Source organism: Barbus barbus, assembly GCF_936440315.1.
Source record: "Barbus barbus genome assembly, chromosome: 12".
Taxonomy (NCBI): domain Eukaryota; kingdom Metazoa; phylum Chordata; class Actinopteri; order Cypriniformes; family Cyprinidae; genus Barbus; species Barbus barbus.
In genome coordinates this window covers 5,096,730-5,119,549 of record NC_136740.1, presented here as the reverse complement: position 1 = coordinate 5,119,549, position 22,820 = coordinate 5,096,730, and the positions used below count along the sequence as shown (strand labels likewise).

General features: G+C 39.2%; 1 protein-coding gene across 1 annotated transcript in view; it reads left to right on the top strand.

Annotated features, from left to right (window-relative positions):
* LOC306877519 (glutamate receptor ionotropic, kainate 2) overlaps nt 1-22,820 on the top strand; it is a gene marked incomplete at its 5' end in the record, with an annotated part of 188,183 nt that overhangs the window by 46,793 nt on the left and 118,570 nt on the right. Inside the window, 3 exons of the mRNA XM_079429310.1 lie at nt 7,214-7,381; nt 7,938-8,195; nt 22,621-22,802. Of these exons, the coding sequence (XP_079285436.1) occupies nt 7,214-7,381; nt 7,938-8,195; nt 22,621-22,802 (608 nt within the window). The remainder of the gene's footprint in view (nt 1-7,213; nt 7,382-7,937; nt 8,196-22,620; nt 22,803-22,820) is intronic.

Here is a 22,820-nt window from a genome sequence, read left to right as displayed (position 1 = left end):
AGGAATGAAATGAAATGAAAGCTCAAACTCAAATTATTTCATGGAGTTGTTAAAGTTCATTTTCTTGTATGATATTGACCAGTTTTGCAGGTAAATCCATTGTGGTCACAGCGATTGATCATGATAAATGACAGTTTCATTTCTCTCAAACAGGAAGATGGCCGCTACTTTGCTAATTTCCAATGAGCGGTTATGGTGCTCGGTTGTAAGCATGCATTCCCTGTGGATGCAGAAATGGATGTATTGTGCTGCCATTGATTATGTAGCTGCTGTGTGATAAATATGTCAAAGCGCCTGAGAGTGTTATCGAGTGCGGTGGCATGTGTGAGACTGTTGCGAGCGATCAGGTAGGCACAGGGCATTGTCCTCTAGACAGCTGCCCAGCGGAGAGCACTAAAAGTCACTGCAGGTCTGGGATAGCAGTTGTAAACACGCAGCACTCTTGACCAGGATGCTTTGATGTGATGGAAAACATTAGGTTACGTATGTAACGCTAGGGGAATGCCTTTAGAATGAGCGGCTCTGAATATAACGTCACGGACGGGGTGACATAATGATCAGCTGGTATAAAAGCGCGTGCGGTGAAACTGGCATCATCTTCTAGGAATGAAGCAAGCGCTGGCAGGGATGCCGGAAATGTGGCAGCGTCTCGTTCCCTCAAGGAATTGGGTTTATTTACGTAACCCAAGATTCTTTCTCTTCAGGAACTCGAGCTGCGTCCGAAGATGCAGGGAGAACGAGATACCCACGCTGCCAGACTTACCAGTCCCTGCCCAGTGTGTATCCCTGCGGAACACATCTAGGGCGAGAGGATGGGAGAGCCTGGAGTGGCCCGCATGTCCAGACCATAGAACCAAGTCAATGGCGTAGACCATCTCGCAGCGTTGCAGATATCCTGTATTGGGACACCTGCGAGAAAGGTCTTGGAGGCCGCCACACTTTGTGTCGAATGAGCTCTGACTCCCATCGGCGAGGGAAGCTGAGAGAACTCATAGGCAGTGTTGATGGCTTCCACAATCCACCGATGCTCGCACTGGACATATACAGTTATGCTTTTGCTGGGAGGAGGACAGAAGGCCTGCAGTACGATTCGCCATACTGGAGGCCTCAGCGCACCGTGGAGAAAACGTGTAACTAGGGGGTGTCTACCCACTGATTTCCCACCAAGAGAGGTGTGGTAGGCCGAATTACCGCCACGTAAACCTTCAAGGTGGAGTGGGTCAACCCTGCGGAGAGTCTGGCCAGCAGGAACTCCAGAACTGTTCCAATCGGGCAGTTAACTGGGTCGAGCTGGCGGTCTCCGAACCATGAAGTGAAAAGTTTCCACATCAAGGCGTACAGTTTCCTCGTTGAGGGAGCTCTGGATTGGAGGATGGTCTCAACCTCGGTTGAGAGACCGGAAGCTATGAGTTGTGCCCCCTCAGGGGCCACTCCCACAACTTCCACATCTCCGGGCAAGGGTGATAGACCCCTGCTTGTGAGAGGAGATCCCCTCCTGACGGAAATCTCCCATGGAGAGCCGTCGAGGAGAGAAATCAGGTCTGAGAACCATTGAATGGTGCTATTACAAGTAGACTGACCTCGTCCCGGCACACTCTCACCAGAACTCCCGGGAGCAGAGCGTACGGGGGAAAAACGTACAGACGAAGCTTCAGCCACGTCTGTACCATGGCATCCTGGGGAGGGACGCATCCTTCGCTAGCGTTACGCTGCAACACGGAGGTCCGAACACCGGGCCCTGAGACAAGAACCAAGGTTGTCTCCACATGTCTAAAGTACATGGGCACCGCCGCGTGACCTTGATCATGCGAAGCGGGTTTCCCCTCGGAGAGAACCCCTTGGTCTTGAGCCACCACTGTAGGGGTCTCATGTACAGCAGGCCAATAGGTATCACGTTGGACGCAGCTGCCATCAGACCCAGCAGTCTCTGAAACTGCTTGACAGTGAGTGACTGGCCTTCTTTTACTCTCCTGACTGCCGTGAGGATCGACTCGATCCGAGCAGGGGACATACGTGCCTGCAACGTGATCGAATCCCACACCATACCAAGATAAGTGGTTCTCTGTAATGGAGAAAGCACACTCTTCTTGGTGTTCAGTCTTAACCGCAACACTTTCATGTGAGCGAGAACAACATTCCGATGTTGAGCCGCCATGTGCTCTGAGCGAGAATCAACCAATCGTCGATGTAACTGAGTATGTGGATGCCTTGTAGCCGCATGGGAGCTAACGCGGCATCCACACACTTTGTAAAAGTGTGGGGTGAGTGTACTAGGTGCCTGTCGAACAGACCAGAAGGCACAAGCGGGGCATCCAGGAGGAAAACCCTGTCCTCCTCTCTGATGTAGGACAGGGTCAACCACAGATGCCTCTCCGCTGCCACCAGGGCTGCCATAGACCACCCAATAGCACCGGCGGTCTTCTTGGTGGCGCGAAGAGCCAAATCAGCAGTTCTCCTGAGCTCCGTGATGTCATCGGAACTCATCGCCTCATGCTCATCCGCTCTTAGGCACGTAGCCCTTACCCACCAGCGCTGACGATGACGCAGCGGCTTGGAGGACAAGGACAGAGCATCGGGGGATAGATAGCATCGGGGGATAGATAGCTTGAGAGCGTCTGTTCACCCGAGGCATCGCTCTATAACCGCAATCGTTCAACCCCACCACATTACCAAGTAATCTGAGGTGGGGATGAAGATGCGGGCCGAAAAAGGTCTTGCCCACGATCTCGACACCTCGGTGTGGAGATCGGGGAAGAACGGCAGGCTCCGTGTTGGAGGTGATCGCTTCGCTCGCAGAAAGCGTTTATCCAGTCTGCGGCTCAGCTTGCTTCTCGGCCAGCCAGTCGATTTGTAAATTGTCCACAGCACGAGTCATCACCTCCAACAGCTCCTCATACCTGGGGTGACTGAGGGAGTGGAGCTTGCGCCCCGGGGGGAAGTGACCGCCGAGCGGGCTTCCCCGCCGAATCTGATGGGTGGGAAGGAGATAGGGACTCGCCCGTCTCCATTCCCTCCAACAGATCCAATTGCGATCCCCACGAGTGCCTACGCCGCTCCACCTCGGCGGCAGCGGGACCAGCACCGGGGGGAACGCTGGTGAAGGCTCCCCTCTTATCAAAGAGAGCCTTCCGGGTGCGAAGCACGTGCACTGGAAGAAGATCGCAATGCGGACAGCCGACATTTTGTTTTTTTCTTTTCGAGCGCCAACTGTGCGCGTTCCGTTCCCAGGCACAAGGTGTGTGTCACATGCAGCCACACTGCTTGTACTGCAAGCTGCTCTTGCCCTTATCTCGCGGATATCTGCTTGACATACCTAATAGAGAAATATCAGACAGATACACACAGAGCGCTTTGCTGAATGACAGAAAGCTGATGCCAGTTTCACCGCACGTGCTTTTATTCCAGCTGGTCATCACGTCACCCCATGCGTGATGTCTCGCCCATGCATTGGATAGCTTGCACACAATATTCAGAGCCGCTCACGCTGAAGGCGTTCCCCTAGTGTCTTCGGATGCAGCTCGAGGTCCTGCAGAGGAACATAAATTATGTGAATGTTTAACAATTGCTTTTTTTATTATTAATCTTAACTATTTAATAATATGTACAATTTAATAATTTAGATACTACTTGGACAAGCATGGACAAGTTAAGGCAGTCATTGATGTTTGCAGCACAAAATTTGAGTGGGCTGATAAAAAAAATAACAGTTGATTTGTGTTATTTTGTTGTATTATACACTGAACAAAATTATAAACGCAACACTTTTGTGTTTGCCCCCATTTTTCATGAGCTGAACTCAAAGATCAAAGACTTTTTCTATGTACACAAAAGGCCTATTTCTCTCAAATATTGTTCACAAATCTGTCTAAATCTGTGTTAGTGAGCACTTCTCCTTTGCCGAGATAATCTATCCACCTCACAGGTGTGGGGTGTTGTTCAGTATATGTCCAGACAATCAGAATTTAGTATTTAGACAGACAATGTATAAATTATTGTAACTAATATTTTAGAACTGTCTTAAATTGTTGTTATTTGTATAAAATAATCTCATCGTATTATGTTATAAATAATGATAACATAAATATCTATTTAATAATCACTTTCACATAAGTTTTCATGTTTTATATGTTGCTTATATATATATATATATATATATATATATATATATATATATATATATATATATATATATTTGCTACCTTTTTGCTGTTTCATGAATTTGTGCATTTCAGAATTGTTTTATTGTTTAAATGATTTTGTATACTCTACTATAGGCTGTTTAATGACATGTTCCCTATATATTGTGCGAATGTAATGGCCTTTTAAAGCCTTAAAGGCATGTGCCTATAAATAAATAAACATACACCTAACTGAGAAATATCCTCAGTTGGACAAAAACTCGCCCAATTAAGTAAAAAAAAAAAAGAGATGGAGGATATGAACGGTCAATCTGTAGATTACATGTAATTTGAGACTATTCATAGATAATGACTATAGAAAAATCCAGATTTAGAAAAGAAAAAAAGTTTGTCAGGTGCTTGAGAGATCTGTTTGAGAAACTGACATTTCCCCACAGGAAACTGATTCATTATGTCATACAAGCCCCAGTTTATCACTGTCAGAGCTCGCCCTATGAGTTGCAAGATGGATGATGGATATTTGACATGTATGAATGCATTTCCTGGGGGAAAGTTTGTTACCTGCCCAGACTCTTTCTGTTATAATATCAGTTGATGACCTTTAGTAAACTTACATGTGTTTTCATACAGGAAATCAATATTACTTTTTTTTTAACTACCTATCTGATTCTACATTACAGCTCAGTACTAAAACACAATGATGATTTTAAGCATATATAGGTAATAAGCCTTTTTTGTGAATTTTAAAGTGATTATAAATCCAATGTTAGTTTTTTCTATGAGTGATATATTGTAAAATCTGCTAAAAGATACATGCCATTAAATATAATTCATATTGATGGATGGACACTTTTTTTTCAGTAATTATTTAATAATTACATTATTTTGGAACACTCTAATGATCATAATGGACAGGTTATGCTCCTTGTTCAGGCACTTTTTTTGAAGTGATGTAACCATGAATAATAATGGTAGTAAAAACAGTGTCTGAAACCTCAGACACACTTTTAAACAGGAACACACATTTTCTAAAACTTACCTACAAAAATGAATATTTTGTTCATATTATACTAAATCCACATGGGGAGGTTGTTTGATTATGTTATCTTGCATTCCTCTTCTTTTGTAAAAGACTGAGAGATTTGTACGAGCACCTCAATTTCCCCCTCTTCTTTTACAGAAAATGCTTTAAGGGATTTGTTCCAACCACTCTCTATTCATTTACTCTCTTTTTCATCTGTACTATTTTTACATTTTGCAAACCAGTTAATTTTTTCATATTTTACTTGTACTATTGTTACACTTAAGTTTTCAGCAGTAGACTGTGCTGTAGTTGATATTTAAAATTAAAAGTACTTGCTCTTGTCCTACATGTTAGACAGTAGAGAGTCATGTAAAGAGAGTGTGTGCCGGTGAAATGGTTTTATTTGTACTGTCTTGAGGGATCATTTAAATGATGGAACCTCCAGCGAGTGTAAGTAAAACACAGAATCGAGCTCTAGTCTGACATATGGTGAGTCAACAGGGGCAAACTGCTGACTGACCCAAGCAAAACGCTTCAATCTCTCTATGCTGTGCTTCACTGCTCCCCAGGGCTTGATTGATTGATTCTCCAGCCAATCAGAACACATCAGTCCCCAACACTAAAGGCATCCATTTATATACGGCTTGTCAAGCAGACTCACAAAGGGAAAGCTGCTGTGTAGCTTGCGTTCTAAAAACATACCTTCTGTAAGAAGCTTGGATATATATCTATTATACGCTCGAATGAGTTGAGTCAGCGCAAACAGTAATATACTTTTCTCCTTCCAACTTCTTACATTTACTGCACTTAACCTACACTGGGGCCAGATCACATATTAGTTATTTTTTTAAGCTGATGTTTCTATTTTTGCACTACAGTGTTTCTGCTTCAAAGTTATAGTTTCTTCAACTGCTTACACACAAAATCTTTACTTGTCACGCGATTTCTGAAACCTGACACTCAAGAACCATGCACCAAATCTGCAAAACCATACACTAATTCTCAGCCGTTGACTCAGTTTTCAATTTCATAAAACACAACTCTCTATGTAAAACACAAAACAGGAATTAATATTATGCAAAGGTGTTTGCAAAGGTTTGCTTTTGAGATGTGTTTGTGATATTTTGAAGGTTGCAGTGCTTTATTTTGCAAGAGATGTGAGGCATTTAGAAAAAAAGAGGCAAAGTTTTGAAAATGTGTGTAATCATTTAAAAAAAAACAAAAAAAAAACCAACCCTGTAAATTGTAAAATTGTATCTATTGCCTTTCTCCCCCTGAATATATATTATTGAATTAGCACTTGTTGTGTGCTTCAAATCTTAAGTATAGGCCTATATAAAAAAAACAAAACAAATGTCACTTAATTGTACTTAAAAAGAGTACACTTTATAAAAGTTTTAATCCTCTTATGTACACTTTAAAAGTACACTTTATAATAATGTCAAATCAAGATTTACTTTAAAGTTAATATAGCTACTTAATATTTTTATATGCAAAATATATTTTTTTAAAATTCATATTTTGTAATTGCAACTTTATCATAACAAATGTGTAATCACAAATATATTTAAATGCATGGCATACAAGCTTCGATGGAAATTACATTGAATTATGGTTAACGTGTACTGCTAAATGTACTGACAAGCATTATGGTAAACTAAAATGTTCTTCAAAGACATTACAAGTAATTATGAAATGACATAGACATGTAAGTGGGTCAAACAAATAAATGAATAAAAATAAAACTTAAGTTAAATTAATTGCATTTAATGCAAATTTAAACTAGAATGCATTTTCTTGTAGTTTTCAACATGATATCGGTCTTGTTTTATGACAGAAATTGATAATAAACATTACTTTAAATAAATAAAAATGTTACTAATTTGTTTAGTATACAAATCCAAGCATGCAATAAATGTATATTTCAAATATTTTCACTAATCTTCTATATTATACTAGTATTCATTCATTCATTTATCTGGAAAGCATAGTGCATAAGGTGAGGTGTTAATAAAACGTTTGTCTTTTTCCTCTCTCTCTCTGTTTTTAGGGGGGATATTTGAATCCATCGAAAGTGGCCCATCTGGTGCTGAAGAACTTGCCTTTAAGTTTGCTTTAAATACAATCAACAGGAACAGAACTTTACTGCCAAACACCACACTCACATACGACATCCAAAGGATAAACATCCACGACAGCTTTGAGGCCTCCAGAAAAGGTAAAGCCATCTCCAGCTGTCAGCTGTATTCCACGAGACCCTACACAATCAGAGACAAATGTGCTGTGAGATATATTAGGAAGGACATGGGCTTTAGATTGAATTCATTTAACCACAGGGGGACATCAGTAGCCGTCTGCTGCATATGCAGAGAGAATTGATTGGTTTTAGGTAATGAGTCAGAAGGGGTGATTCAGTGAACTACTGATACTCCTGAGACAGGTTCACAGGCTGCAATCATCTGTCATTTACACGCTGGGGAAACATCTGAATTCTCTTATAATGATTATACACTCCATTAGCCGCTGCCACTGTAAATGTGCGTTTTTCCATGCCAGTTTATATTTAAAGATTACAAAGACGCAATTAAAGCACAGTGGCTTTGCCAAAAAAAAAATATATGGGGCATAAAAGTAAATGAGTTCATCGTTACTGTTGTTGCAATACATATTACTTTGGACTCTGGAAATAACTATGAATCGGGCTCCGGTGTTTCTATTATAACAAAATCACAAAATAAAACAAGGAAAATAAGTCTTTTGTGCTCTGTCTCCAGCTTGTGACCAGCTCTCTCTGGGTGTGGCGGCCATCTTCGGTCCCTCCCACAGTTCTTCGGCCAACGCGGTGCAGTCCATCTGTAACGCTCTGGGGGTGCCGCACATCCAGACCAAGTGGAAGCACCAAGTGTCAGACAACCGCGATTCCTTCTACGTGAGCCTTTACCCAGACTTCTCCTCCCTCAGCAGAGCCATCTTAGACTTGGTCCACTTCTTCAAGTGGAAAACGGTCACTGTGGTTTACGATGACAGCACAGGTGAGAGCTCGACACTTTAGTGCTCGTAGTGTGTTGTGATTATTCTCCAGCTGTCCTTAGGTAGACTGACCCTTTGGCCTGGACTGTGCACCATTCCCTGGTCTCCATCTGGCCTACAGTATGACCAAATCCCCCTGGTTGACACGCTCTGTTAGAACAGTAGGCAGCAAGTGCTACCACAGTGAGGGGTACATATGCCATATGCCAGAGGTCGCCTCAGGAGCAAACTTGCCAACTAGAGTATTAGCTGCCAGATTTCCCAAAGCATTCACTTAGCCTTATTCACAATTCTGCACAGCAACAACACACTATTATTCTGTGACACTGTGTGTTCAAATGTGGCCCAAATAAGGACCAAGGCACACTGCGTAGATTTATTGAAGATCTTTAACATTACTACAGCTTACACTGTAGGTTTAGTTAAACAGGTTTATTCACTGTTCGATTAATTCACATTAACACTGACAAGTTAAATGAAACCAAATTATTAATTGATACTGATTATTGAATTTCACATATGGTGTTTTATAAAACAATTAATAATCCATTTATTGCATATTTCATTTAAATGAAAAGCTACAAATGTTGCTGACAAGTTGCTGAATCGTCCACTCAACCAATTGGTTCCAAAAATGTAAAATCCTTATGGAACAAAACAAGTGACACTGGTTCAAAAATTCTTGAAGCCCATGTCCATCATATATGATAATTATGATCTTAAAATTCATAATTATGAGATTTAAAAAAAGGAAATTGTGAGATACTAAGTAATAATTGTGAGATAAAACGAACAAAAAATACATACTAAAGGTTAGAAAAAAATACTAAATAGGGCAAGTTCGATAAATAAAAAAAAAATTACATTTGTAACAATTAGTCCACTGGAGGCATAAAACAAACTAGACTCACCGACAGCAGGTTACAAAATCAATGCCAACAAGATCGCTACTTATAGCAAACAATACAGGTCACATGACAAGACCAACGAATGAGAGACAGGACACATGACTAAGACTACCAATCAGAACATGACACAATGAACAATAGAACCAATGGCATGAATACATGACGGCAAGGGAAGCATGACACAAACAGGGACCGTGGCTAAACTCCAAAATAAAAGACATGAAAACATGAACATGAAACCCAAAACCCCACGTTACAAAATTATTACATTAAAATTCATAATTATGAAATAAATAGTTTTTTTTGTTTGTTTTTTTGTTTTTGCCACAATTTCATTTTAAGCCATAACTATTTATCTCATAATTTCAACATAGTATCTCATAATTGTGGCTTTTATAGCATAGTTATGATTTATTATATCATAATTTGACATTATCGTAATAGTTTTACTGAATAGATTTACCGAAGCATGTTCTATTCCTTAAGTGGAGGAATAGGTTTCCATAAAAATCAATAGCATTAATTTTATTGCTTTAATATTCTATCAATTATATGTAAGTATTTATTTACTCATGCATCATTTGTAGCTGCTGAATTATATTCATTTTGACTTTACAGCTAGAAATAAGATAGACAGTATGATGGACAGGATAACAGTTAAATGCTCACACACTGATTCCACGAGAGGTGGCTGTTCTAAGGTCTGCCTCAGAATCACAACTGGAGTCTTTCTTTCCACGCTGTACAACAACTTCATGAACGAATGCAAACAAGCAAATCAATAGCTGTAATGGCATTCCCTAATGGCTCAGCTCTGAATTGGCAGGAGTGGACTGGCAGCCTGCAACACAAAGCTCTGTCAACACTGCTCAGCTGTTAAATTCAATATTGTGTTAGAAATAAATGGCAGTGCACAAAGCATGTTTTTCACATGCAATACAGTCTTAAAAAAATAAAATAAAGTAATAATAAAATAAAGGTTCCAATGGGTTTATGCAATGTTGCCATACAATAATCATTTTGGGGTCCACAAAGAAACCTTCAGTGCTTTTTAGTGTAAAGAACATTATAATAATTTAAATATTTTTTTTTTCTCTATATAAAGAAACTTTTTTTTTTTCATTTTCCAGTGGATCCATGGATGATAAAGTTCTTAAGGGAATGCCTGTAAAGTATCTTTAGATACAACACGGACAGTGTTTGACAAAGGAATAAAAAAAAGAAAGTTCATATACAAGTGCCACTGCGGCACTGAGTAAAACTAGCTCTATTAGCGGGATGTGTCAGCTATAAAAGAGCTCTGATAATTTATACTTTGATATGTGAGTTGTCAAAGAAAATGCGAGCCGCATAACATAGCGTGTGTCTGCATTGCAGAAAACAAATGCTGTTAAATTATTAAATGTGTCAAGGGAATCACATTAATAGGTTATGCATATGCAATTCATGGACATACCACATCAGCAGAGAGGAACAGTGCTCACAAATAGACATGCAATGAAAAGATTAGCTGTTAAAAAAAAGTTATTTAATGCCCCAAAAGAAAAGATTTATAAATGACCACTGTGACATAGTCGTAAAGGAATACAACCTGCCTGTCAACATATGTATTTGCATACTTCTGTGCATCCTATTTTGTACATAACCTCCTAAAACATTTGCACATTCATAATTCTATTGTCTATATTTTTATTACCATATAGTTCTTATTTTTTTATTGTATTGTCTATTCTGTTTATTATTAGCCTTAATTTTCATTCTATTACCTTAAATGATCTGCATGTCTGCACTCTGTCTGTACTTTCTCCACTGGATGCTCTTGTCACCAAGACAAATTTCTTGTGTTTTTGTGTTTGTAAACACACTTCACAATAAAGCTCTTTCTGATTCTGACATTTAAAACGCATTTTGAGGTCTAGAAGCGATTGGTAGCTAAAAGCTCAAATTTTGGATTTCGATATGGCAATAGCCTATTGTCCCACATAAAACTTTAAAAGACAGTTAAATATGTATATAATCGAAAGCAATTCATTATTTTTGATAATTATTACTTTACTTTAGTTAGGTTTTCTATAGCCTCTGCCTCAGACGTCACGCCCATGAAATGTTGGCTAAACGTCTGCTGCATATGGCACGCTTTTCTGGAAACACTTCAGGAATGTCGAAGTCGTCATCTGACTGGTTGAATTAAACCGGATTTCCGGGAGACGCGAGTGTCGCGTTTATTTTCGGTCCGCTGGGAAAGAAAGATGCCGTCGCGCCAAACCCTCTCACGAAAGAAGAAAGCCGTCTTGTTTACAAATGTGATGACGAACGCTTATCAGGATCAACTAAATGCTGGATTTTTAAAAGTCTGTGAAATATTTTCGCGGCATAGAATCTTTAAAATACATCCGATAGCTTCACTCACCGGTTTGTTATTGTGGCGACATTTCCACGCCCCGAAACGTGACGCTAAACGAAACGAACTATGATTGGTTGTTTGACATGTCGGTTGTTTGACATGGGCGGGCCTTGGCCAATGAAAGCGGACATCTATTCCAGACCTTCAACCGTCAGTCTGAAGGTCTGGCTACGCGAGACTACTTCTTTGCCTAAATGCCTTTATTTCCGTTAAATACAGTTCCTAATACAACATATTTTACTGTTTAAACATACAATATTTAATTTAAACTGGTTTAACAAGCATTTCATAAGTAAAATGAAACATTTAATCATCGCGAAAAGACCGATGCGGATTTCAGAAAAAAAAAAGTGTGATTAATTAGCTATTTTCTTTTAATCAACTGACTTCACTTTATATATATGAGGGTCATTCCTGGTATCCGGTAACATTTTGGCTTCATAATTTTTGGAAAAAAAGTTACATGCTTTTCATGTTTTTAGCATTCTACCAAAATAGTGACATTTTTAACTAAATGGAACACATACTGGTTAAGCTCAGTGACTTAAAAAATAATAGTTATGGGTATATTGTTCAGACACTCGCTGTGAATGTATTCCACACTATGAGGGACATATACATAGTTATCACACAATTTTAATAATGTAAATGTTAAACAATAATGAGCAATAATAAGATAGTATATTTCCCTTATACCATAATGGTATTTTTTATTCTTGAAACAAAAACAAAACAATTATTAATGAATAGAATATGTCTAGGTACTTTTTTGTGCCCATTTTTGCCAACGGTATGGTAAATAATATAAAAATTTAGCTCAAAAACGTATATATGCTGGTAATGCTCCTCACCTCACACAATAAGACAAAGGTGTGCCAAACATTTAATGTTGCTTTCAAATTTTTATTGAAAATGACTTGTCTAACAGGGTGGAATGGAGCATAACAAGGTGGAACACCAGTGTCAACAGGTTCTAACAGCAAATGAACTTTCCGTAATTGTCCTGCATGGTTTGCCATCTGTAATGTGTGGAACTCCACCTACATAATATTGTTTCAAAACGATACAAAAAATGAAATCCAGATTTGCTTTGGGGGAGGGATACAAATATAGCTATGTGGTTGCTTATCACAATCAATCATTTATTATAGGCATTCATAATTTCATATAACATGTATGACATGTATAACTACAATCAAATTCAACATTTATCAGGCTTTAAAAATAACTTTTAATTTAAGTGAACTTAAAACAATCTTCACATAAACCCATTGTCAGGGTTCTGGCACTTCGGTTTAGTTTATTCATGGTTTTGTGACGGAGCCCTGACGCTCCCTTCTTGTCTTGTTTTCTGGTGTTTTCTCTCTCGTCTGCGTGCTCTGTTTCATACGGAAGTTCTAAGCGGCCATGCATTATTATAATTTTTCTGTCTTGTTTTCTCGTGATGACGACATAATTTTCTCGTGATCTCGACATAACGAAAGTTGTTTTGTCGTTATCACGACTTAATTTTCTCGTGATCTCGACATAACGAAAGTTGTTTTGTCGTTGTCACGACTTAATTTTCTCATGATCTCGACATAACGAAAGTTGTTTTGTCGTTATCACGACTTAATTTTCTCGTGATCTCGACATAACGAAAGTTGTTTTGTCGTTATCACGACTTAATTTTCTCTGTGTATTCGGCATGAGAAAATGCTATAGAAGCAGCATCATCGCAGCATCATGGATGATCGGATTCGCTTTTACTTTGATCAGGGACTCACTCAAACTGAAATAATAAAAATAAAAATATGGTATAGGTACCATCCCAAATATTGAAGGTGTTGAGTGTGTGACCGACTACATTGATCCATGATAGAATACTTGTCATGCATATTCATACTCGGCCATTTTAGCTCTGTGTCTGTCAGTGATTCACGACTTACACATAAGTGTTCGACACTTGAGAAGGATGCTGTCGGGTCTGCAACTTTATCGTCGAACAATATAGCGACCCTGATTTTCTCACGATAGCTTCAATTACGTCGTGAGAATACGTTTTTTAGGTTGAGATCAACAACTTTCGTTATGTCCAGATAACCACAAAACAACTCGTTATGTCGTGATCACGAGAAAATTAAGTCGTGATCACGAGAAAACAAGACAGAAAAATTATAATAATGCATGGCCGCTTAGAACTTCCGTAGTTTCATGTTGGGGCGTGGTGTTCAGATTCCGGCACTCCTGTCTTGTTCAGACTCAGTTCTGGTTTTGTGTCGGGGTTCGGACACTCACGCTCCAGGATTGTTCTTGCTGTAGGAGTGTGCGGTCTTGAGTTCGCTCATCAGCATATTAGAATGATTTCTGTAGGATCATGTAACACTGAAGACTGTAGTAATGATGCTGAAAATTCAGGTTTGCCAACAGAAATAAATTGCATTTTAAATTGTATTCAAATAGAAAACAGGTATTTTAAACTGTAAAAATATTTCACAATATTACTGTTTTTGCTGTATTTCTGATCAAATAAATGAAGCCTTGGTGAGCAGAAGAGACTTCTCTTAAAAACATACTGATCTAAAACTTTTGAGCGTATTCAATTGTATTCATGTACATTACCACTCAAAGGTTTTATGGAGGTACTGTAGATTAATTTGCAGTATACAATAAATACTAGTTATTCTATTAGAATTTGGAAAATTGTTAGCTACATTAGCTGTAGTTTTTTGAGTGATCAACATTTAGCTCTCTAACCTTCTACAAATGAACATAACTTTTATATCTATGTCAGATGTTTTTTTGAACGGACAAACATTCTCCAAAATATAGCCTAACAGGGTGGAAATTTAAGAGTATGACAAGCAGGAGAACATTTCAAAAACTTAAACAAAATGTTAGGAGTGAGAGTTGACACTTACCTCCATTTGTACATTTGAATTCCAGCGGAAATAAATAAACAATATCACTTCCTGAAAATGAATTGCAGTCTATTTTGGAAGGCGGGGGAGTACATACTAACAGGCTGGAAGATGACTTTAGGGACACAGTAAATTAATAAAATTGTAAAAAAATAAATATAGTTTCACATGATTTATATATAAGATTAGATGAAGTTTAGCCTAGTCCATAACGTAATTTGAAAATATTTTGAGGTTTTTATCATTTCATGGTTTATATATCTAGTGGAAGTTGATTACTTTGCACTGAGGACATGATAAAACTGAACGCATGTATCAATAAAAAGGTGCGTAAAAAAACTAAACAATATTTTTAATGTCTATTATATCTGTTTAAATGATAAAGTAGACCTAATATGTATAATTTAAGCAATTTCTTATAAACGTGACTATTTTAGAGAAAATATAAGTAAATCATAGAGACAGAAAAGTCACTATAACAGGAATGACCCACATATATACAGTGCTATGCATAAGTTTAGACACCCATGCTAAAGTTGACTAAAAAGAGAAATAAAAAATCATCTTTTGGAAATTGAACTTAATGCCTTAATTAAAACAATTAGGAAAAATCCAACCTTTAAGGACACCAATTTTCTTTGTGAATGAATAATGTATCGTAAATAAATAAATGTTCTTCCTTAAAATACAGGGTGCATAAGTCTGGGCACCCCTATGTTAAATTCCCATAGAGGCAGGCAGATTTTTATTTTTAAAGGCCAGTTACTTCATGGATCCAGGATACTATGCATCCTGATAAAGTTCCCTTGGCTTTTGGAATTAAAATAGCCCCACATCATCACATAGCCTTCACCATACCTAGAGATTGGCATGAAGTACTTTCCATAAGATCATCTCTCAATGCAAATCAAACCAGCTATTAGGCTAACTGAAATAAAACCATGCCAGTCTCTAGGTATGGTGAAGGCTATGTGATGAAATGAAAGGGAAGTGGTGCATGGCCAAGTATGGTGACCCATACTCGGAATTTGTGCTCTGCATTTAACCCATCCAAGTGTACACACACCTGGAGCAGTGGTCAGCCATTGCTGCGGCGCCCGGGGAGCAGTTGGGGGTTCGTGCCTTGCTCAAGGGTCTCACCTCAGTTGTGGTATTGAGGTTATTCACTCCCCCCACCTACAATCCCTGCCAGACCTGAGACTTGAACCCACGACCTTTGGGTTACAAGTCCAACTCTCTGTCCACTAGGCCACAACTGCCCTTTTTAAGATAAAAAAAAGCAAAAGGACAAATACAATAAAAACATAATTGCAAATGAAATTATAATGCTCTACATTTTTTCAGGTAGGTCTGTCAGTAGTGTTCAGTTATGAAAAACTACGAAAATAAAATAATCAAATGTAAACATAAATCTCTGCATAATATGAATAAAAAATGTACATTAATACATTATCCTACATTATCACATTAATGCTTATCCTATGCTTTATTTTTATTTTCATTAATATGTTTCTTTATCACTCCGATGTGCCAATACATTTTAGTAGTGTGCAGATTTGCATACAACTATATGAACGACATAGCAAAATCAAATTGCGTTCAGCAAACCATTTCATCCATTTCAATTTATTCTGCCTGAGTGCACCAGTCCAGTGGCGCTTTTCGTAGCCCATCATATGCTCTAACAGTGGCCACGAGACTGTTTAGACAGCTGCAGTGCCATGTTTCCAAACAGGCATAATTTTTTAGGGCTTTGCTGTAATGTCCTAATAATTGCTTTGATAACTGGCGCTTTGAAACTGCCATTTTTATTGCTGCAAAATAATTCATAGTCTTAATATCATTTTAATGCAACCCTTGTAATCTGAGCCTCTTCACTGCTTATGTGCTAAATTTAAACTAATAATGCGCTTTTAAACGAGTGGACGATTATGCCTGGGGTAAAATGATAGTTAAATTTAACCTAAAGATGATTTCATTCCAGCCAAAACCTTTAAAGATTTATTTATTTATTTATTTCGAAAAGGCAGGCTAAAAACTGCCAGTGACTGTTAAAAAAAGCCAGCATCTGATGTGAAATCAGTTGAACAAAATGCATAAGAATACATCGGATATCCACTCGCAGATATTCATGTGAGGTTTCATTGATCCATCACAGCCAAGTCGGATCTTAACTTAACAGAAGGGGCTTTTATCCTCAAAGGATGAAGTTCTCAAATATCCTTCCAGATCTCAGAATGCTTATGATATTAATTGGAAAACGGGGGTGTAGATGTTTCTTCAAAGTGCAAAACCTTTGCATTTTGTCGTGCCATTGACCTGATTTTAATCTCGATCAATTTGTTCTACACATTTCGTCACGCATAAATACAGTCAAGGCTACATTAACCTTGACCTTCCTGTCTGGAGCGTTCAGAGCTTTGAGTCAGAAGTCAGCTTTCACGTTCCTCTTCAATTAACACCAAAGGGAAGCAGCATTCATCTCACATCACTAGCTCATAGCAGCACTCTTCTGGAAAAGGACCAGACAACCGCAGAGGATTACAAGTCAGACAGGCAATTTTTTTTGGCAGGGAGCACTTGAAAGATGCAACCTCTCCATGGATATTTATCACGGGCATAAACAGGGGCTTCTAGATGGGTTTTAATATATGTTTGAGTTGATGAAATATATATGCTTTATTAAATATGAATCAACAAACGGTTGGAAGGTATTAGACACAATCAGTAAAGATCACCACATACAGTTTTTCATTTACGCAAAGGAGTAGTAGAGCAAACCTACCTCAAATAGTGACCCGCAGGAAGCCATATTAGCTATCAAAAACATCTGATCAGTGCATACAAATGAAATAATCTATGCTGCTACAGTGTGTGCATTTTGAAAGTTGTTCATTTTATGTCATTATTGTATATAGTATTAAGTTTTATAACCCATTATTATTGATTGGTGGGCTAATGCCCTCTTAGTTCTTGCATATTCACGTCTGCATAACAATGATGAAAAAGGATGCAATTGCTAAAAACCAGCATCAGTGTGTGGATCTGTTTTATGAGTTAAGGTTCATAATTTCATTATCTGAGAATGAGCTTTTACCTGCACTTCAAGGGCAGGGCTATACAGAAGCTGCAGCCCTGCTGTTAAAAAAAAAAGAAAAGAAAGAAAAACAAACAACAAAAAATTACAGCAGGCAGATGGTTGGTTTCCCAGCTTGGCCAAAATGCTTAGGCTGGTCAGGTTTTTGGGGTTTGTCTGCTGGTCAGGCTGGGAGATCAGATGGTTGACCAGCCAAATCAGTGAAACCACCAGCTTTCTCAAGTTTCTTTTTTTTATACAAATTGTATGGCAGTTGAAATCCTGGTTTAAAATGGTCTCCCAGCCTGACCAAGATGTTCTTCGTCTGGTCTAGCTAGTAGCCTGACCAGCTAAAAAAAAGAGGCCAAAAACATATCTCTAAAACCAACCTTAAAAAAGAAGACCAGCTAAGATCAGTAAACCAGCAAAGTCTTGTGTTCAGCAGGATAGTAAATACAGTTGATACTACATACTAACTGTTAGCTAGTTATATTTGTATAATATTTGTACAGGTCCTTTTCAAAAAATTTGCATATTGTGATAAAGTTCATTATTTTCTGTAATGTACTGATAAACATTAGACTTTCATATATTTTAGATTCATTACAACACAACTGAAGTAGTTCAAGCCTTTTATTGTTTTAATATTGATGATTTTGGCATACAGCTCATGAAAACCCAAAATTCCTATCTCAAAAAATTAGCATATCATGAAAAGGTTCTCTAAACGAGCTATTAACCTAATCATCTGAATCAACTAATTAACTCTAAACACCTGCAAAAGATTCCTGAGGCTTTTAAAAACTCCCAGCCTGGTTCATTACTCAAAACCGCAATCATGGGTAAGACTGCCGACCTGACTGCTGTCCAGAAGGCCATCATTGACACCTTCAAGCAAGAGGGTAAGACACAAAAAGAAATTTCTGAACGAATAGGCTGTTCCCAGAGTGCTGTATCAAGGCACCTCAGTGGGAAGTCTGTGGGAAGGAAAAAGTCTGGCAGAAAACGCAGCACAACGAGAAGAGGTGACCGGACCCTGAGGAAGATTGTGGAGAAGGACCGATTCCAGACCTTGGGGGACCTGCGGTGTACAGGCGTGTGCAGGAAATGGGCTACAGGTGCCGCATTCCCCAGGTCAAGCCACTTTTGAACAGAGAAGCAGCACTGGACTGTTGCTCAGTGGTCCAAAGTACTTTTTTCGGATGAAAGCAAATTTTGCATGTCATTCGGAAATCAAGGTGCCAGAGTCTGGAGGAAGACTGGGGAGAGGGAAATGCCAAAATGCCTGAAGTCCAGTGTCAAGTACCCACAGTCAGTGATGGTCTGGGGTGCCATGTCAGCTGCTGGTGTTGGTCCACTGTGTTTTATCAAGGGCAGGGTCAATGCAGCTAGCTATCAGGAGATTTTGGAGCACTTCATGCTTCCATCTGCTGAAAAGCTTTATGGAGATGAAGATTTCATTTTTCAGCATGACCTGGCACCTGCTCACAGTGCCAAAACCACTGGTAAATGGTTTACTGACCATGGTATTACTGTGCTCAATTGGCCTGCCAACTCTCCTGACCTGAACCCCATAGAGAATCTGTGGGATATTGTGAAGAGAAAGTTGAGAGACGCAAGACCCAACACTCTGGATGAGCTTAAGGCCGCTATCGAAGCATCCTGGGCCTCCATAACACCTCAGCAGTGCCACAGGCTGATTGCCTCCATGCCACACCGCATTGAAGCAGTCATTTCGGCAAAAGGATTCCCGACCAAGTATTGAGTGCATAACTGAACATAATTATTTGAAGGTTGACTTTTTTTTTTTTTGTATTAAAAACACTTTTCTTTTATTGGTCGGATGAAATATGCTAATTTTTTGAGATAGGAATTTTGGGTTTTCATGAGCTGTATGCCAAAATCATCAATGTTAAAACAATAAAAGGCTTGAACTACTTCAGTTGTGTTGTAATGAATCTAAAATATATGAAAGTCTAATGTTTATCAGTACATTACAGAAAATAATGAACTTTATCACAATATGCTAATTTTTTGAAAAGGACCTGTATATAGAAGCAAAATTGTAGGTAACGACATGTTTTTCCATTAATCCTTGAAGTTTGTTACAAGACACAGCAAAGAAAATACCAACATAGGCTCACTGAAAAAAAAAAAAGTCTCTACTTACAATTGTAGACAAGACAATTTGTTTCCAAACTGTTGTGATATGTACAAAAACCAGCATATTGAAACATTGCCAGATTTACATTCATCTGAACACACTTCATTACACTTTGAAAATGTTGTGAAAGGTGAAAAAAAAAAAAAAAAAACGTAACATTTTGCAAAATTACATCACAGGCAAGATTTTTTTTCTTATATATATATATACACCGAACAAAACTATAAACGCAACACTTTTGTTTTTACCCCCATTTTTCATGAGCTGAACTCAAAGATCAAAGACTTTTTCTATGTACACAAAAGGCCTATTTCTCTCAAATACAGTATTGTTCACAAATCTGTCTAAATCTGTGTTAGTGAGCACTTCTCCTTTGCCGAGATAATCCATCCACCTCACAGGTGTGGCATATCAAGATGCTGATTAGACAGCATGATTATTGCACAGGTGTGCCTTAGGCTGGCCACAATAAAAGGCCACTCTAAAATGTGCAGTGTTATCACACAGCACAATGCCACAGATGTTGCAAGTTTTGAGGGAGCGTGCAATTGGAATGCTGACTGCAGGAATGTCCACCAGAGCTGTTGCCTGTGAATTGAATGTTAATTTTTCTACCATAAGCTGTCTCCAAAGACGTTTCAGAGAATTTGGCAGTACATCCAACCGGCCTCACAACCGCAGACCAAGTGTAACCACACCATCCCAGGACCTCCACATCCAGCATCTTCACCTCCAAGATCGTCTGAGATCAGCCAACCGGACAGCTCCTGCAACAATCGGTTTGCATAACCTGTCAGAAACCGTCTCAGGGAAGCTCATCTGCATGCTCGTCGTCCTCATCGGGGTCTCGACCTGACTACAGTTCGTCGTCGTAACCGACTTAAGTGGAAACCTGCTCACATTCAGTGGTGTCTGGCACTTTGGAGAGGTGTTCCCTTCACGGATGAATCCCGATTTTCACGGTACAGGGCAGATGGCAGACAGCATGTATGGCGTCGTGTGGGTGAGTGGTTTGCTGATGTCAGCGTTGTGGATCGAGTGGCCCATGGTGGCGGTGGGGTTATGGTATGGGCAGGCGTATGTTATGGACAACGAACACAGGTGCATTTTATTGATGGCACTTTGAATGCACAGAGATACCATGACGAGATCCTGAGGCTCATTGTTGTGCCATTCATCCACGACCTTCACCTCATGTTGCAGCATGATAATGCACGGCCCTATGTTGCAAGGATCTGTACACAATTCCTGGAAGCTGAAAATATCCCAGTTCTTGCATGGCCAGCATACTCACCGAACATGTCACCCATTGAGCATGTTTGGGATGCTCTGGATCGGCGTATACGACAGCGTGTTCCAGTTCCTGCCAATATGCAGCAACTTCGCACAGCCATTGAAGAGGCGTGGACCAACATTCCACAGGTCACAATCAACAACCTGATCAACTCTATGTGAAGGAGATGTGTTGCACTGTGTGAGGCAAATGGTAGTCATACCAGATACTGACTGGTTTTCGGACCTTCCCAGACCCCCCAATACAGTAAAACTGCACATTTTAGAGTGGCCTATTATTGTGGCCAGCCTAAGGCACACCTGTGCAATAATCATGCTGTCTAATCAGCATCTTGATATGCCACACCTATGATGTGGATGGATTATCTCGGCAAAGGAGAAGTGCTCACTAACACAGATTTAAGTAAAAAAAAAGTAAAAAGTAAAGTCGTGACGTATTGTCAAGTATGGTGACCCATACTCGAAATTGGTGCTCTGCGTTTAACCCATCCAAGTGCACACACACAGCAGTGAGTAGTGAACAAATGCACACACACACACACACACACCGTGAACACACACCCGGAGCAGTGGGCAGCCATGAAACAGGCCTTTTGTGTACATGGAAATTTGAGTTCAGCTCATGAAAAATGGGGGCAAAAACAAAAGTGTTCCGTTTATAATTGTGTTCAGTGTGTATAATGAAAATAAGGATCTTGTTCCAAATGGCACCCTCAGTCCTAGTGGCCATCTTTTGTGTCCACACTTTGGTGACATAATGCTGAAGAGTCCGAGGCTTGGTAAACGCAGGTTCACCCTTCTGAATCGTACAATGACAAACGGTACACCTTACAGTCTTGTGGTATTTGGGACAAGAATAATGTGGAAATAGATTCAGGAAGACGCAAACTCTATGGTTTCTTGTTTGGTCTTGAATAGTTGAGTAACTAGGAAGATATAAGTCCTCCATTGTGTGAAGTAAATGAGGGCGATGGGATTTTGGGGGCAACCTAGATATCATTATTTTTTCAGCTGATGACCTTTTAAAGTGTGAATGTGATGTTTCATTACATTAGGAGGTGGCATTTCATTGACAGGAGTGTCCAACATTTCACTGGGATGTAGTTAATAGAGAAGAGAGCAAGAGAGTTAGAAGAGAGATAGATAGGGGCCATGCAGCTTAACAATTTCATTTCCCAAAAAATATTATGACTTTAAACATCCATCCGTATGGCTTTCTTATGTTTTTCTAATTAGAAAGATAAGGATTAAATGAAATGGAGCTTTTATATAGATGGCTCCGAATGATATTTCTGATGCTCTGTTGTACATTTAAAGGAATACTTCACACAAAAATGACAATTCTGTCATCATTTAGTAGCTTAATGTCATCTGACTTTTTTCTTCACTGAACACAAAAGGAGATTTTTTTCGGATCGTTCAAGCTGCAATCCTCCATGAAATAAAGGTAATAAACAAATATAATTTGTCACATTCAGACTCATCACAGCAGGTTATTTTGCAGCAATATTTGGCGACAATATAAACAATACTTGTCCATTTGTGTTCCATGAAAGATAAAATGTCTTTCAACATCAGGGTGAGTAAATGATGACAGAATTTCCATTTTGGGGTGAACTATTCCTGTAATTCTGTAATAGCCTTATTCATATTCTCTCGCTCTCTGTCTCTCTCCCACTTAGGTCTGATTAGATTACAGGAGCTCATCAAGGCTCCATCTCGTTACAACATCCGATTAAAAATCCGGCAGCTACCAGCAGAAACAAAAGATGCCAAGCCCCTTCTTAAAGAAATGAAACGAGGGAAAGAGTTTCATGTGATCTTTGACTGTGGTCATGAAATGGCAGCTGGCATCCTTAAACAGGTGAGTCTCTTTTATTAT